Source organism: Poromitra crassiceps (genome assembly GCF_964638095.1).
Source record: "Poromitra crassiceps genome assembly, chromosome: 1".
In the NCBI taxonomy this organism is placed as follows: domain Eukaryota; kingdom Metazoa; phylum Chordata; class Actinopteri; order Beryciformes; family Melamphaidae; genus Poromitra; species Poromitra crassiceps.
The window spans coordinates 66,767,346-66,784,779 of NC_139623.1; the positions used below are offsets into that span (position 1 = coordinate 66,767,346).

Genomic DNA, 17,434 nt, shown 5'->3' on the forward strand with positions numbered 1-17,434 from the left:
TCTTCATTTTGATCTCAAAGTGCGCCAGTTTGATCCATTTTTACTTGAAACTGTACAAAATTTCATTCCGGGGGGGCATGCCCCCGGACCCCCCTAGGGGTTCAGCGGTCCATGACCTTTGGGTGGGCTGAGCCCACCCAAAGCTCTGATGCTAAAACCGCCCCTGTTGTGGGCTATCGGCATTGCGACCTGTCGGCACTGCGACCTGTCGGCACATAGACGTGGCACCGTGCTTGTGCCCGCCCCCAATTTGCTTTGCACATGGCACAAACGCTAAATTACCGCTTTTGGAAAGATAGGGCCCCAGGACCGCAAACTCTGTCTCATCTTTTAAATCACTGTTAAAAACCCACCTGTTTAAAACTGCTTTTCTGTGATTTTAGGGCATTTTAGGTAATTTCATTTTCTGTTCTTAATGTGATTCATTTTTGGCTTTTAATGGTCATTTATGTGCATGGTTTTTATCCTGCTTTATTCATTGTGTTTAAATTTTGTTGCCTGTTTTTATTGTAAAGCACTTTGTAACTGTTGAAAAGTGCTATATAAATAAAGTTTATTATTATTATTATTATTATTATTATTATAATCAGGTGAGACTGAGGTACCAAGGTGTATATAAGAAATTAACATATAAGACTATTATATGAATGCATACTGTATATGCTCATATAAGCAATTAACATATGTTATTCTCTTGCATATCAGAATATGCGTTCACAAAATAATTTAACATTCTTACGTATGCTCTTATTCACAAGTAACATATATGAGCGTTCTCATGTTGTCATATATATTCACGTAAGTAATCACTATATACAGTTATTCTTACATGTGTCTACATATATGTACATACAAGCACAGAACATATGGGATTATTCTTACATATGTCAGCATATATGGTAATAAAAGCAATACGCATGTTATTCTCTTGCATATCAAAATATGTGTTCATAAAAGGATTTAACATATGGGGCCCTATCTTGGTAGAGGTGATATCCCCTATTTGCGCTTAGGCAGAGAAGATAGCAGTCCACCTTGCGCTAGTGTCCAGGTGTTATGCCGAGTTTTGCACCCCCGCCCGGCAGCAGCTAAAAGCATCCCCACCTCACGGGAGCATATTGTAATGATTTATACAGAAATGTAACTGTTTAAAAGTGATATAATTGTCTGTGTAGACGTGATCTCCCTGTTTTCTAAATTAAAACAGCCCCGAAATATGGGGATGCAATTCTCGACGGGGATGCGGAAACATTCATGACACGTGCCCAAATCTCATTTGCGCTGGCATTTGGTAGCCTTTGGGGCCCAAATTTAGCTATTAGTGTAGAAACCATTTGGAGAAATAACAGACCGTCCTTTGTATTTGTTCTGCTGGTCTATTTTCATTCAAACATTAAACTAAAGGTTAATCTTAGTGTTCTTATGTTCATTATGTTGGGTCTCGTAGTTTGATTTCTGCTTTAATTTTTATTGTAAAAACGAACTTTATCATGCTTTTATTCTGAAGGCAAAATCACTCAACCGGAAGTGAAATTCCTGCTGGAGCTGAGAAAACCCCTGCTCACTTCACGCTGGTTCTGCCCAAGGAGGTTATCTGCCTTAGTGATTTCAGACTGTAGGATATGTCACTAAGTCACAGTATTTCACCATATCATTGTTAGGCAAAAATTAATTTATTATAATTGAATAACAACAATAATGAATGAGCTGCATTAAGCCATTCTAGTAGGAAATGTGTGTCACATCATCATAATACATTGAATTGAATTAAATTGAACCATATCTGAGATTGATTGAATCATATCGAATTATTGTTCTTTATCAATTCCTTACAACCTTTGTATTTATTGTATTGCAGACCATTTATCATGATCCACACCAAACCACCACATGCTTTGTGGTTGTTTTGCATTCTGGTATACTGAGGCTACCGTCAGTGGAGAAATTGGTATATCTTTCTCTTCTGCGATCAATTTCTCCCTATGATTGTTGAACCTCGACTGGCAGTTTGTAGAAAGAGTGGAACCCCCGGTGGTTTGGTTGCAGGCTAGTTTGGTTGTGAGCCAGTAGTCAGCATTATAGCACCACATTTATGTCTATTTCTTATAAACACGTCCAATAACACGAACTAAAACAAATGACACATTTCTGTGCTGAATGAATGAATATTCAACACACAGCATTATTCATCTATAAAGCTATTGCTATTGCTATTGCTACTGTTCACCTGGTACAAAATTAATAAAAAGATGCGGAAATCAGTGGGCACGGTTTTCTTACAATTTACTCCTAAACCGTGCTCACAGATTAGTAATCCATGTGCACAGATTTGTGTAATATTTATGTTGATAACATCAAAGGACTTTTAGGCACACTGAGGCAGAGCCACACACAGCTTGGCATAGTGAGCTGTAATAGCCATTAGGGACATAGACCATATGTGGACGATAACCATTAATTAATCACATCAGTAGGTCTAGTTTATGATCCAATTTGGTGACAATATGAAACCTATTTACTCGCTATAAGTCATGCTTGTAGTAGATGTATAATATTGCTTTGCTTTGCTGAATATGATTGGATAACAAAAAACAGAAACAATAATCCGTGTGTGTGTGTGTGTGTGTGTCGAAAATAGTTTGTGAATCTAAAACGTTAAGAGGGAAATGTTTTATTTAATGCCTCTTTAATATCATATCAACTCCTGTACAATTGGCCCCTAGTCAACTCCCTCACTTTCACTTTTTACAGTGATTAAATCACATTCTGATTATAATAATTGTCATGAACTTGCAACATGCTTATAATGCATTTATGATGATGGATATTGCTTTATGAGCTCTACTGCAGTAAAGCGTAACCAATCATTGTTCTATGATGTGCTATACAAATGATTAAATAAGCGTGCCTTGGTGCCTGTGTGTATGGCAGAGGATTATAATGGTTGATGCGGCCTATCTATTTAAACTACAGCAAGTATATAAATTGGAAAAGTGATATGCAAGACAGGTCTGCAAAAATGACAGTATGTCTTTGTATTTTTGTCCTCCTTGTATCCTTGAGAAAGTGTGAACAGAGGAGTGTGTGGGAGGTTATGAGGGACAGGGCTAGGGCTAGGGGGGGAAGGTGAGAACAGAGTTTATATGGATCTGTCCTGACCTCTGAAAGAGAGACAAAGGCAGGCAGGACACAATTTATTGGATTACTACTGATCTCTGGTGACGGACTGAGGAATAGACTAGGGAGGGAGCAGACAGATTATCAGTTCAATACTGCCACCAAATGGAGAAAATCTGACACAGGTTACTTTTGGTTGGTCGATTGGTTGCTTTTAAAAGGATGCTCAGATCCCATCTATCTCACACACTATCACACACGTAATGTTTGTCACATCACTTTCCTCCTATGAGTTGTTGTATATAGTTTAGCGAGTTATAAGGACCATATATTATTTGGGTTATTCGCCAGCTAGAGGGCTAGCTGACTGTCTGTTTTGTTGTTTATTCTTTCTTCTATTCTTTTCCTTTGTGTTTTTGTATTTTTATTATTGTGTGTCATCATATTCAGTCAAAGTTAAATGGATGTATTGACTGGTTTGGCATTGATCTCCATATGGCTTTAACAGCAGTTGATACCACCAGGTTACTGTAATACATTTTAGATTTTCTTCCTGGCCAAATGACAAATTTAACCCAAAATTAAGAGTAGAAAAGCTTAAGATTACTAGGCTAGATTGAATGTACAATGTTCACTAACAACCTTCATTAAATTAAATTAGTTTTGACCAGAAGTGTGGCAACAAAGCCTGAAAACTAACATTTAACATGTTTGGTAAACAAGCTTTACTTTCAGTTTTTACAAATATGAACAATACAAAAATGCATGGAGACAGCAGGTAGGCAGAAAGAAACAATTCAGCAGACATCCAAAGATCCTTTTCCAAGTCTTTTCAGTACAACAGGTCATCAATTCCCCAATCTTCTCCATTTAGAAGGCAGGGCATGGCCAGAAGTCAACACAGACTGCAACATTTGGCTTCAACACTCCTGAACAGAAATGGGGTAAGTTAGGAATATACTACTATAATATATGCTGTCATATATCTTCTTTTAGATGACCCCAGATCAAATAAACTGTATTTTGATGCTTTTGGGGGGTTGGACCAGGTTTCAAGGTGCTTTAGGGTCATGAATGTACATGAATGATCACACTAACTTTCAAAAATAAAATAAAATCAACTTGTTTTTTCACCGAAGCTGGCTGTGTGGTGATGTAATTGTGTGGCTGTCCTCAGGGTGGCAAGGATGCAGAGGCTGTTGAACTTGAACCTTAAAACCATGGCCTTGGATCTGGCCCTGGCTTCCAAGGAGAACGCCCGGCTGAGGATGCAGGAGTGCAAGAACCTCCAAGAGATGCCAAGGCCTCATAGGAGATGGCTCAGAGTGAACTATGCAAAACGCAGTAGGATGTCTGCCTCTCTGGCCCTCAGTTTCTCTTTGCTGGATCAGAATCAGAATCACTTTATTGTCACAATATGCAGGATTACGCCAGGGGCGTTTCTAGGGAGTGGCCAGGGGTGGCACTGCCTCCCCCCCCTTCCTGAAATCTGATTGGGCACCCTTATGTGCCACCCAAAATCCTGAGGGTGCTGGCATTTGTGGCTGAGATTACTGTCTTTCAGAGGCTGTAGCGGTCTAATTTTTTAAGCTAGAGTGAAGATACTGACAGAACAGATTTGATTTGGGTCACCAAATAGATTTGCAGAATTCCTTCGTCTTTTAGTTAAAATCTTAATAATTGGTTGTTTCCCTCATGAGAGGGGGGAAAAGAGCCTTTTAACTCTGCATAAATGCACTTAATTTGTCTCATTTATAGAGTTAAAAATGTGTGTACCGGTATGTTACTGATGAGAGGAAATGACAACAGTGAGATAGCCTGTTCCGCCTGGGCCAGACTCTCATCATCTCAACATGTGAAGTGGGACAGATTTGACCATTACATGTACAGACGAGATACAAACCACTTTTGTGTTGCCAGTAGGTGGTGGTATGACTATGCGCGTGTAGGGGGTACGGTGGCTCACAGTGTGTGTCGCCTCACAGTTAGAAGGTCCTGAGTTCGATTCTCGCCTGGGACACTGTGAGCGCTGTGGTTGTGTTCCCCCCCATATCTTCAGTGCCTACTGCCCAGGTGGGGTATCTCGTCGTAAGGGCCTTTCTCTCTGTGTGGAGTTTGCATGTTCTCCCCGTACCCCCCAGGGGGTTCCTCCGTATATAACCCCCCCACTAAAAACATGCAGAAGATCAGATCGTCATCGTCATCCGACCAGTGACGACAACATCCGAAGTTGGTCCCCGGGCGCTGTACGAGAAAGCGACCACTGCTCCTGGCCTGCCCCTCGGAGGAAAGGACATGCCTGGATGGGTTAAATGCAGAGGACACTTTTCACCGGCCACCGTCAGCATGAGTGTGTTGTGGCCGCATGCATGTATTGTGGTGTTCGTGTGACAATAAAAGACGGTCCGTCCGTTACGAGAGAGACGGTCCGTCCGTTACGAGAGTGTACAGTGTGGACGAAAAGTGTGGACGATTCCAAGGGCCCTTGACTGACAGGGGCCCCAAATGGCCAACATTTTCCGCCGCCGCCCTTCGGACGGCGGCATCCGTGGGCCCGATCTGATATCCTTTCATGGGGCCCGAAATCCCTGGCTACGGCCCTGCGCGTGTACAAATTGCACTAGGTTTGACACTGCACTTTCTCAGGTTCCTAGCAACACACTCGCCAATAGTGAAGTCGATTGGACGAACGGCTGTAGAGATAAACCACTTATTGTGTTGCCAGTAGGTGGTGCTCTGACTACAACTGAATGTTGATATGATATGTAGATTTGTTCAGGCCTGGACACTTATCAAGCATGACAAGTTTGGGGCTTAACGGGGTCTGAGCCCCGGTAAACCTGTGCATTAAAATGGCATGCATGTGCTAAGCCCTGCATGTGCATGTAATAAGATGGTCTTTGTCTGACATCCTACAGCACAGTAGCCTACTTGTAAAAGCTGTGGGATGTTCTCCGTCAGGCCTATCCCTCCTTTCAGTTCATTAGCCTACATAAGAGCTTGGCCAAGCCTCCACCAAGTGCAAGAACTTTTATTTTGAAGTCAGAGGACTAACTCTTCTCTTTAAATCCTCTTAATGTTACGTAGCAGATTAGCCTTCAAAAGAAAATCCTTCGGTTGCCATGTTGTTTGTTGGCTAACTTTGAAGACAGGCCAGAGGTAATAGTCCACTCACTGTCAGTGGACCAAGTCAGTGTGATAGCACTGCTGTTCATAACATGCTTTCACAATGTCAGATGAAAAGAGTACTGATTCAGAGGAGGACGAGGATGAAGACGGATCTGGAAGAAGAGGCAAATATGGGTTTTCGTTACCCAATTTTTCCAGCAGTGTAATTTCAGGTGGGTTTGTTTATCACCACTTGGTAGACTTAGCCTACATCAAATCATTATTGATGATTGCACTCTATAGAGTGAACCATTTTAACAAGCATTGGTCGCCTTGTCATAACAATGTGAGCTTGCTGCCAAAGCTATTATTTGTCTTGTAAAGCACTTTGTAACACCGATTATATTATTGTGCTGCTATTTGTCGACCTCTCAAAGGCGTTCGACACGGTGGACCATGGTATTTTAAGAAAGCTGTCCTCCATTGGATATTAGATGATGATATTTCACTTGGAGCAAAAACAAAAAATAATAAAAATTAGGGAAAAAAAAAAGTGATCCCCTTCCCTGTTATTTTTTGCTCAAACTGAAATGTTTTATGGTCACTCACGATTCAGTAAATCACGGGTTGGCTTGGTTTCAGGCCAGCCTTAAAACTCGTTATAAGGATTTTTCAAAATGTCTATAGACTCTATAGGACAAATCAGTGTGACGTCACAACCACCCAAAAATGCGGAACCCAGCGGCAGTTAACTAGTATGGGTTGTGCCAAACAAACGTTAATATCTCAAAAACTATAGGCGTACGGTACATCACATCGCTTATATTTTGACATTCTGAGTGAGAGCAGAATTAGCTCAAGAGTTTGATCTATGATCTGCATGTCGTGTTAAAGTTGTGTGAACTGTCGCAGTTTTTAAAATGTAAACAGGGTCAGCCGGCTTGGGCTGATCCCTCGTATAGAACATTTCATTCGGTCCAAAACTTTGTGTTTTTGTTTGTTTGTTTGTTTTGGTCCGAGTTAAATGTTCTATGGTCTCTCGTGATTCTAAATATAGCTGAATCGCTTGGTTTGACAAAGTAAAACTATTTTTAATAAGCATTTTACGAAATGTCTATGGGAAAATAAATGGCGGATGAAATCTCTTGGTGGGCATCCCTATCCCGGATGTGGGCGTGACTTTGGCTCTCTATGGTGGACGAATGAGAGCCAAAGTCAGTATGAGTTGTGTTGTGCCCATGGATCTAATTAAAAGAACGGCTGTGCCTATGCCTAAACAGCAAGTGGGCGTGACGTTGCCTAGACAGCAGAGGGCGGCAGAGGGCAGTGCACTGGTCGCCACATGATGACGCTTATTGTTGACGTTGTCGTCATATTCCCTGGACTTTCCCACGGTGACAGAACGGACAGAACTCCACAAAGCTATTACGCACAAGACAGCGAGCAGCGACTACAATGTCATTGCCAAGTATTTAATTTTTATGGTAGATATGACTTTTATCTGATCTTAATGTGACGAATAATGGTGGCTGCGGTCAGATAGCAAGCTAGCGTCGACGACCGACGTCACGTTAGCCTAGCTTAGCTTAGCCTGCTAGCTCAACTCACTTCTTCAAACTAGGGAAATGTTTAACCACAACAACAGAGGAACTTGCAGTCATTTCACGTTGCGTTACAAAGAAGACTAGTTCCTGTTTACTGTGCTGGTAACGTTATCGTTAACGTCGTTGGTCAAATAGATTTGTTCCGAAACTGGGGTTGCTTCCGAAGAGTCCAGAAGATGCTGAACATCCCGACCCAGGCGTTCCCAGCGCCGAGCTCCCAGCAGCGGGTCTCTCCTGCCGGCCAGTCCGGGAGGAAAAAGGTAACCACACACCTATATTAACATGAAGTACTACAGGACGCAATGCTCCACTAACGTTAAAGAGGACATGAAACATTTGATCATATGACTATAGTTAATTTACATTTCACCTCAGACAAGACAGGACACTGCTTTCAAGTCTGAAATGTACCTAATTTGGATGAAAGATGAACAACATCCCATAGTTTTTTTTCCACCACCAACTAGGGTGCTGCTAGATGATGTCACTACTGTAGGTTGACTGTGTACAGTACAGTATAAGGATTTTGAACGTTTTGATGAATCAAAACAACCATAATCCAAGTCAGAAACACAGCAGCTTATTCCGTGAGCCTGTTAATTCAAAATCCTTACTACCAAGTCCAACACTTACAGTCGAGCTGAAATGAAAAATGTTTTTTTTCCTATTTTAGATCACAACCCTGGTTACTCAGTGCACTTATTTAATAATGTATGAAAAAAAAAATCTTTTTTTTTTTTTTTTTTTTTTTTCTTTTTTCAGGATTTCATTCGTAACTGTAATCTACAGTATGCTGACGGCCTGACGCCATTCAGTTCTATCAAATTTCTACCCCATTTCAACCAATCATATCACAATATGACAGCTGTCAATCAATCTTCATTGGAGAAGAAAATTCTGAGCAGGCAAGATGGCTGCCTGGTGCCTACATGGGCAGACTTTTCTAACCCATAAATATATTTGGTCAATAAGTATGAACATACAAAATAAAACAAATGCTAATGTCTTAATTTAATGTAGAATGCAAAGACATGTAACTGGCTCGTCAACTCGCATTCCAGGAATAACGTTATTTACCGTGGCTCTTACCCCGCCCCCTCGGACATTTCAAGGCGGGCAGCAGCACTCTAAGCCTCACCTTTTAAACAGCGGTACGCCGGAGGCAGCCAGTTGCCCGGTTCTCTGCGGAGCCCACTCGCGTAGGGACAGAACCCACTGGATTTGGGGGCAGAACACGCCATACAAGCGTCAGGATTGTCCAACGTAAACTCCAGTCCCCAGAATGGTCCAATCAAATCATCCACGTGCTATGGAGCTTTGCGACTGTTAATTTCAGGCCCTGAGAGGGAGTGCACGTTGGACAAGCATACGGCAGGTAGGGATGGGGGAGAGTACTCGGGTACTCGAGTACTCGTTTGTAACGAGAGTACTCGAGTACCGTTTCCGCTGTCCGGGTACTCGCCCCACCCCCCTCCCCTATAAAAATGGACGATCTAACGTTAACAGCGTCTGGCGAATCGCCAGCAACACAGACGTCCATGTATATTAACGCAATCTATATTCAGCAGATGTAAAATAAACAAGATTTGATTGCAGTTGTTTTCCGTTCATGGCCAATTTATATATAGATGTGCAAGCAAAGATGTTAACGTTAGATGTTTTTTACTCGGACGGACCACTTTGACTAACGGACCCCTGACAGTAACTTTGTTTACCATAGCCAAACGTTCCGTGTTTCACCACGGGCGGGGACCATCACTCGGATGTTGTTGGTGGTTTTTGCGGTTAACGTTAGCGAACATTATTACTGTTTGCAGTTATCATGTTTGCAGTTATCACTTTTTGGCAGAACACCAGAGTTTTTAATAAGTGGATTTACTTAACAGTGATCAAGAAGCAGTATGGAATGATTACCGACATGTATTGGGAATTACTTTTACACAGTCACAGTCAATCTGTAAAAACTAAAAAGTGCACCAGGCAGCGCTTTTTCCATGCAAAATTGGTAATGTGTGTGAAGTTGCTGTGAACAGCCCCATACAAAGCAGATCACCCCTGCTCTCATCACAGGCATTTGGCGAATGCTAATGGTAATAAAGGCCTAAACATGGTCGTCCGTCAGAGCCTCGCCCCGCCCTCCCCGTGTGACGGCGGGTGGAGCGCTGTCCTACGGGGAGGGGCCGCCGTCGGCTGACGGGGGCTGCTCGAAAATGTGACTTCACGGCGACGATACGTGCGTGACGACAGCTGCAGGAGAGTTGTGATTGGCCGTTGCCCTGGCTCTTCGTCGTAAAGTCGCCTAGTTGTGTGGCTTAGCCTTCCCAAATGTTGAGGGTCGTTTTTTAGAATTTAATACATAGAATTGGGAACGTTACATTCAATTTCATTCAGACTGCCTGGCACACAATCTCCGCCATTTTCACACGGAGCTTCCGCGGGGGGGGGGGGAGCGGGGGCGAAGTGGCGTCCGAGCATGTGGGGCTCGCTGGCGCCGCCAGACGGCGAGACGGCTCCAATTCGAGGCGGACGGACGACCATGTTTAGGCCTTAATAACTGCTTAACATAGCCAAACTTAGGATCTTTCATGTGTGTGTGTCGTTCCCCCGGGGGGGGGGGAGGGGGGCGGGGAGTACTCGAGTACTCTTTCATAACAGAAGGAGAGTACTCGAGTATTTAAATCCCTTACAATGCCCATCCCTAACGGCAGGTAGAGCTGTGCGGTGCCCTCGTTTCCTCCACCTGTTCAGAGCACCTGTCCTCTGTGCCGGGTACGTCGGATTTACATTTAAAATATCATCAATCGAGTCCATAAATTCGGGTACCAGGCTGACAGGCATGGTTCCCCCAATGTTCATAAGCATGTCCCGACTGTAGCTGAGACACATAGTATCTGCAGTAATACTGTCAACAACACTGAAAACAAACAAACAAACAGAATGCTGCCCTGCTCGGTGGGAGGCACCAAAATGAAGCTATGCAGCAGTGTGTTCAAATCAAATGCCACTTGTTGGCCGACCCAGGAGACGTGAGGTGACACATCGATTAGGGATGTCGACGGTTAACCGTTAACCGGTTAACCGCCGACAACGTCATTGGTCGGTTAAGCATGTCGGTCAAACGGTTAATTTGCATATTAAATTGGCATACAACGTGTTGCCAATATGGTGTTTTTTTTCCTCCCCGCTGTAAGCAATGTTAACAAGTAGTTACTGTAGCAGCAGGATATAGGAATTAAAAGCTCCTGCCAGAACAACATTAATTTAGAGAAAGGCTTTTCCAAATGTTTGAGAGAAAAGCCGTGTGCATTGTCAAGCAGCACTGACTTCTCTGTCCGCTCCATACATGCGCCACAGCCCCGCCCCCCTCTGCTTTGACCAGACAGGAGAAGTGCGATACATTTCTCCCCTGACGCGTCGCCCTGCCTGCCCTGTGCAGACTACAGCCAGCCAGTCACTCTGCTGCTTCTGTGTTCCAGCCGCTGTCATGAAACGGCTTTTCAGTTTGGTCAGGACAGGAGCGCATGGCCTGAAACCCGACACCTTGCTCATCTCACAGCGTTCAGCGTGCACTGCACTTCATTCGGTTTCACTCTCTCTCCCTCCCTCTCTGCATGTTCATCATGCACACGCTCGCACTCAATGATCAAACGGTAGTTTTTTACCGTGTTACAAAAATGCAGACATGCGTCGATTGAAAAGTAACAATTAACGTTAGTCTTTACTGTCCAACACAGAGCAGTTCGGAGGAATTGTTTCACAACGAGAGACGGATTGTTTGTAGACTGCATTCATTGACACTTTCAAAGCCGGTGTGAAAGCAGCTACTGACAGCTGCATGCAGCCCTCGTTGCGTGCGTGAAGACAGAGGGAGAAGGAGTGAGACCAAAAGCAGGTATTATATATTGCTAAAAGTAGAAGATACTGTAGTAATGCACGCGTTGTCAGTGCGCCTTGCAGCCCCTGGGCTGTCGTCCACTCAAAGTACTTCACGGGGCGGCTGCGTGTCAATTGACGTGTCCTTAATATGCAAAGCGTGCAGCTCTAAGCAGTATAGCCTATCGGAGGAATGTTTTTGTTAAGATGGCTGGAGGATTCAACTTGTCTTTTCGTTTTGTTAATGTGTTTTCTTCTGCTTGTAGATGTAAAAATAAACGCTTTCTAATGAAAAAAAATCAAGCATTTGTTGTGGTAAGGGTTTAATGGGGCACAGACAGTCAAAATGCGCATTTTAATCTTCTCGGTTAACCGACACTTGTCGGCTAATGACTGTCGGTTGTCGGTCAAGAAAAATGATGATTTTCGACATCCCTAACATCGATCAGCATGTAGTTGCTGCTAGTCCTTTCTGGTTTTCCTGGTGTGTCTTCACCTTTAAGCAGCAGATTATCTATGTAGCCAAGCCAACTGGGCTAGGCTTCTGTCTCAGTATAACCTCTTGTGACTCTGCCGTGCCCGATTAGGTCGCCTTGAATCCGGGCCACAGTCTAATGGACTGGATCCGGTTTGCCAAGAGCGGACAAGACCTGACGGGGCTGAGAGGACGTCTGATCGACGTGACTGAGGAGGAACTGAAGAAACACAATAAACCAGATGACTGCTGGACGTGTATACGAGGTGAGCCAGCAGCATTAGATCAGCGCTTCTCAATGTGGGGTCCGGAGACCACTAGTCCTTGGGGCGGTTCCCCACAAATTGATGACAAATTGATTTCCATGTGAATAAATGTCTGTTAAGTCACTATCTATCTCAGCTTGCTTGTCAATCAGTAAAACTGTGCCACTGCCACACCAAGATCAATGCCTCGCAGATAAACATTGCATTACAGACCTGCAAGGAAGGAAAATAGAAAAGTAGGAAAGAAGTAATTGCCTACGCGTTTTGGCGCAATGGCCTTCGTCAGGGCAAAAGTGCCTTTTGCCCTGACGAAGGCCAGTGCGCTACATACAGAAAATACAAAATAATATAATGCAGTATTACACTGTCCCCAGAATTGTAAAATCAAATCATCTACACGCTATTATGGTCCACCTCTGTTGTTTAAAATACATACTACAGCATGCACTGGGACGCGTCATCAGTGATGTTAGCTGGGGTCGTAAGGTGTTTCGCTTCGGGTCTGTCAACATCATACACCCTCGCCCAGTAGACCCAGCCGAGGCCGATTAAGACCCCGACCCGCGTCCCGGAAGCAGCCGCTCACGGATCAGCCCTCCTACAGTACTCTGTCTGCAACGTTGCCCGCGGAAGGGCTGATCACGCCCAATCCGCTGCAATAGAGTTAGTGCTACACCGCAGTATTGCAAGACCCTTCGGTGCATGGAGGCTCAGGCCCTGTGGGTTTACTCCCGGCCGCGCTCCTCCTTCGTCTCACCAGACCCTCCCGGGGCAAAGGCATCCAGAGGCAGAGAGGATGCCTCAAGGATGCCTCAAGAAACCAGAACCCTATCATCTCAGACAAGATTTGTTTTCAGACTCTGAAACGTCTCAGACCCTCGCCTCGCGCTACTTCCCTCGCGCTACTTGCGATCGTTGGGTTCATTTCATCTTTAAAATATATTGAAAAGGTCTTAAAAAGTATTGTATTGAATTTAACTTCAGGATTCCTCCATATACTGAAATGTCTAATAGGATAAAATGATGAGTGATGACATTTTATATCCAAAAGTTCAAAGGTCAACTTCACTGTGACATCATAATGTTTTGCTTACTGTATCTGAGAAAACAATCTTGGGTCATTCCACAAAAATGGTCACTTACTTTTGCACCAAAAGTAAAGTAAAATCCTTTAAGTTGACCTAATCACATTAATTATATGTGTTATCTATCAGTCCTCTGTACTCCTCTGTAAAAATTATTCACAGTAATCATACATGCGTCAAGTATAGTGTTGTGTCCCATTAAAAAAATAAAATAATAATATCATCACTTAGCATTCAATTCCTTTAAAATATTCACTACATTTATGAGTGTGGACAGACATGGATGTAAACTTCAACTTGACTTGTTGGCGGAGGCATGATACAACCAAGGTGGTTATTTCTAGTTTTTGAAAAAACAAAACAAAGAAATGGCTTGACAGAAATGAATGTCATTGTGGAAAACACAATGTTGAGTGTGCCCTCTTCTCAAGGGTGCTGCCAGTGATTTAGGACGTCCTTGTATTTGGTGTATTTTTATGTCACCATGATGTCCTTGGCTCTTTGTGATGTGGTGAGAAATAGTCATGGGGTTGGCACTGAACCCCCTCCCCCCCCTTCACCCATATCAACAAATATTTGAATCAATCAGATTTGAATGCATTCATCAAATGATTATTTTGTCAATTGACTGGTCTCTGTGCAATTTTGGTCAGCAGAGGGCACTGGTTTGACATCTTTGTTCAAGCCTGCATCTAAGTTGAGTTAAGTTTATACTGAGCTGTGAGCTGTATACATGTTACATTCTCTTGTTTGCATGTGTTTTCAGGCATGGTTTACAATGTCACCCCCTACATGGACTACCACCCCGGTGGAGTGGATGAACTGATGAGGGCAGCTGGAATAGACGGCACTGACCTGTTTGACCAGGTAGGGTAGGGGTGGCTGAAAGGGAACAAATATAGCACAATGTTCAGTTTGCTTTTCAAGCCAGGTTCCAGGTTACTGTTACCAACCCAATGGGCCTTTTTCACAGAACCCATTTGTGTCTAAAAGGCAGGGTAAACACAGGTGCAACCAAAACAATAATGAGGGCCCCAGCGCTGGAACACCGAAATGGATTGGACGTTGGAAACCCTCATTAATGTTTTGCTTTCACTTGTGTTTATCCTGCCTTTTAGACACAATGGCTGCTGTGAAAAAAAGGTCATTGGTAACAGTTTAGTGCGCCATTTGCAGCCTCCTCCTCACCTGGTAAGACTGGTCCACTGCTACCTCTGTACGTGTCGCCTTGGAGTTGGAGTTGCATGGCCTTGGGGCTTTGGAAGATGTGTTGTTTTGCTTGTGAGTGCTACAAGCTAGGTGGTGTAGTTCTGCTAACTGTTTAGTGTGTGTTTATATGTGTCTGTGTGTGCCTATAGGCAAGGGGATGGGGTTTCCATGTGTTCATAAGAATCAGAATGACTTTTATTGCCACAGTATGCAAGTTACATACGAGGAATTTGTCTTAGTGTCTGTATGCAGCGTAGCGGTCACATCAATATACAGAGATAAGAAGTAGGAAGATAACTAAAGACAATCACAAAGTTGCAAGTGCAATCAAATTGAGTAAATATATACAATATGTACATGAGTGGTGAAGTGTTCTGTGGATGATAAATATGAATTTACATGAGATTTACAGACTGAGTTAAATAGGCAGTGGATTTACATTTACAGTCAGAGTTAAATAAGAATGAATTGAATGTACATGAAATTTACAGGCTAAGTTAAATAGGCATTAAATGTGCAGGGAATTTACATGAATTTTCATATGGGATCATGCGTGTATGCTTGTGCACAGGTCCATCGGTGGGTCAACTATGAGTCCATGTTGAAAGAGTGTCTTGTGGGCAGGATGGCTATTAAGACCAGTGCAGCTATCAAAGGTATACACACACACACACACACACACACACACACACACACACACACACACACACACACACACACACACACACACACACACACCACCTAATGTATATCTGTATCTCAGTGTGTTGCTATATCTGTGTATGTTTTACCGTAAAACTTCAATTAAAAGGCGGTCCCTTTTATTGGCCAGGTGTGGCTACATACACACTGGACTCAATTAGCCGGGTATTTATTTTTTTAAATAAATATTTGTCAGTTGTCAAATTTGCTGATCAAAACTCTGGAGAAACAGCAGTGAGACATTTCTCCATTGATCCCAAGAGAGCGAGAGAATGGCGAAAAAATAAAGGTATGCACTTTGGCATTCAGCAATTTATAATTAAGATGATTTAAGATGAATATGGAGCACGTTAGTTTACATTTCACTCACTTTGCAAGCAAAGACATTCCCCGCTTTGATTGAACACACATAGGCCTATGAATGAAACGATCCATCATCATCATCATCATAAAGGGAGCAAGTGGGCTCTGTTTGTTTGTTTCAATTTTTGTCCCACTGATGATGTCACAATGTCTATGACATCATCAGTGATGTCATCAGTGACATCATTATTGACCAAAATCATCTTATGACATCGCCGATGACATCATCAGTGACCATGTCATTCGAGCTCTCGATGATGCAAAGTTGAGCAATTGTGCGCTGCGCATGCCAATACGGCAGGCGAGGCCACGCAGCAGCCGAGCTACAGGTGAGGCTGAAGTTGAGAGCAATTGTGTGCTGAGTGACGTCACTCGACCACTCCATGATGTGATCAGTGATGGTCACTTGAGCAATTGTGATGTCATCAGTGATGCATAGTTTAGCAATTGTGCGCTGCGCATGCGAATAGCGCAGGCGAGGCCACGCAGCAGATGATCTGCGGGGGAGGCCGTGCAGCAGCCGAGCTGCAGGGCGGGCGATAACGAGCCTGTGCAGCGGGAGAGCCTATGAATCGAGCGATTTTTATTTCATTTCATCTTTGCATATTCATCCATATATTTATTTATGCGAGCACGGCAGCTTCATTTAGATTCCGAGCGCCCGGCAGCATCTTACTACTTTCCACTTTACTCACGAGTTGCTTGTAGAATCTCTGATTCCGTCATCTCTGTCTCTCCTGCGCTCTTTCTTAAATCCACTCCATGACTCTTGTATCCACTGAGCCTTTCCACTTCAATGTGTGACATTAAAGGCCAAGGGCAGTAATAGGTGGTCGACTAAAACGACCACCTAAAACTTCTCGTTGCTTGAAAAATCAAAAGCGTTTATTTAACAAACCCCAAAATGCTCCGAAAGTAAACTAAATGAACCTCTTAAAGAAACAAAATGAAAAACTGACTTAATGTCATAAGAAGTGCTCAAATGGGCGGCTACTGGTAGGTAGTAAATAAAAAAAATATATATTTGAAATGTCGGGCGGGCCGTTGAAGGCTTCATGGCATGCAGCTGTATTTACTGAAAAACACACACCTCAAATATCAGGTGGCACGGTCGCACCAGTGGTAGTTTTTATACAAGTGCTATTCATACTGGTTTACAGTAAATAAACAATTTGATCATATTTCCATATTTGCTGAGCCAAATTTTGTCTGAAAGGAATTAAATGCTCGTCCCTAACAGACGCAGGTCTGTTACAAATATACAACGGCTGCCTTAAGTCAGTGATTCCCAAACTGTGGTCTGCGGGGCTCAGCCTGATGGTCCACCAGAGCATTAAAAAACAACAACAACCCTGAAGCTAGTAAGGCACATTTACATAATACACATTAACCCAGAGAAGTAGGCTTGGGCCGATTTTGGGAAATATCAGATTTTGAAATGTACTTTCAGAGGCTGTAGTGAGCTCAGTTTAAAAGCCAGAGTAAAGTTTCTGGTATCATAGGAAAGTAGAAGAGCTAAGGCATAGATTGGTACCAACCATGTCATGCTAGCTTATCAGGAAGGCATCTAAATAAAATGTAAAGCCTAATGTTGGCGTGTGTGTGTGTGTGTGTGTGTGTGTGTGTGTGTCC

The 17,434-nt window shown here is 43.2% G+C and overlaps 1 protein-coding gene across 1 annotated transcript in view; it reads left to right on the forward strand.

Moving 5' to 3' along the window:
* The first annotated feature begins 7,760 nt into the window (after positions 1-7,760).
* cyb5r4 (cytochrome b5 reductase 4) overlaps positions 7,761-17,434 on the forward strand; it is a 43,159-nt gene continuing 33,485 nt past the window's right edge. The window contains exons 1-4 of the mRNA XM_083643995.1: positions 7,761-8,089; positions 12,290-12,443; positions 14,295-14,395; positions 15,309-15,393. Coding sequence (XP_083500121.1) covers positions 8,006-8,089; positions 12,290-12,443; positions 14,295-14,395; positions 15,309-15,393 — 424 coding nt within the window. The 5' untranslated portion in view covers positions 7,761-8,005. The remainder of the gene's footprint in view (positions 8,090-12,289; positions 12,444-14,294; positions 14,396-15,308; positions 15,394-17,434) is intronic.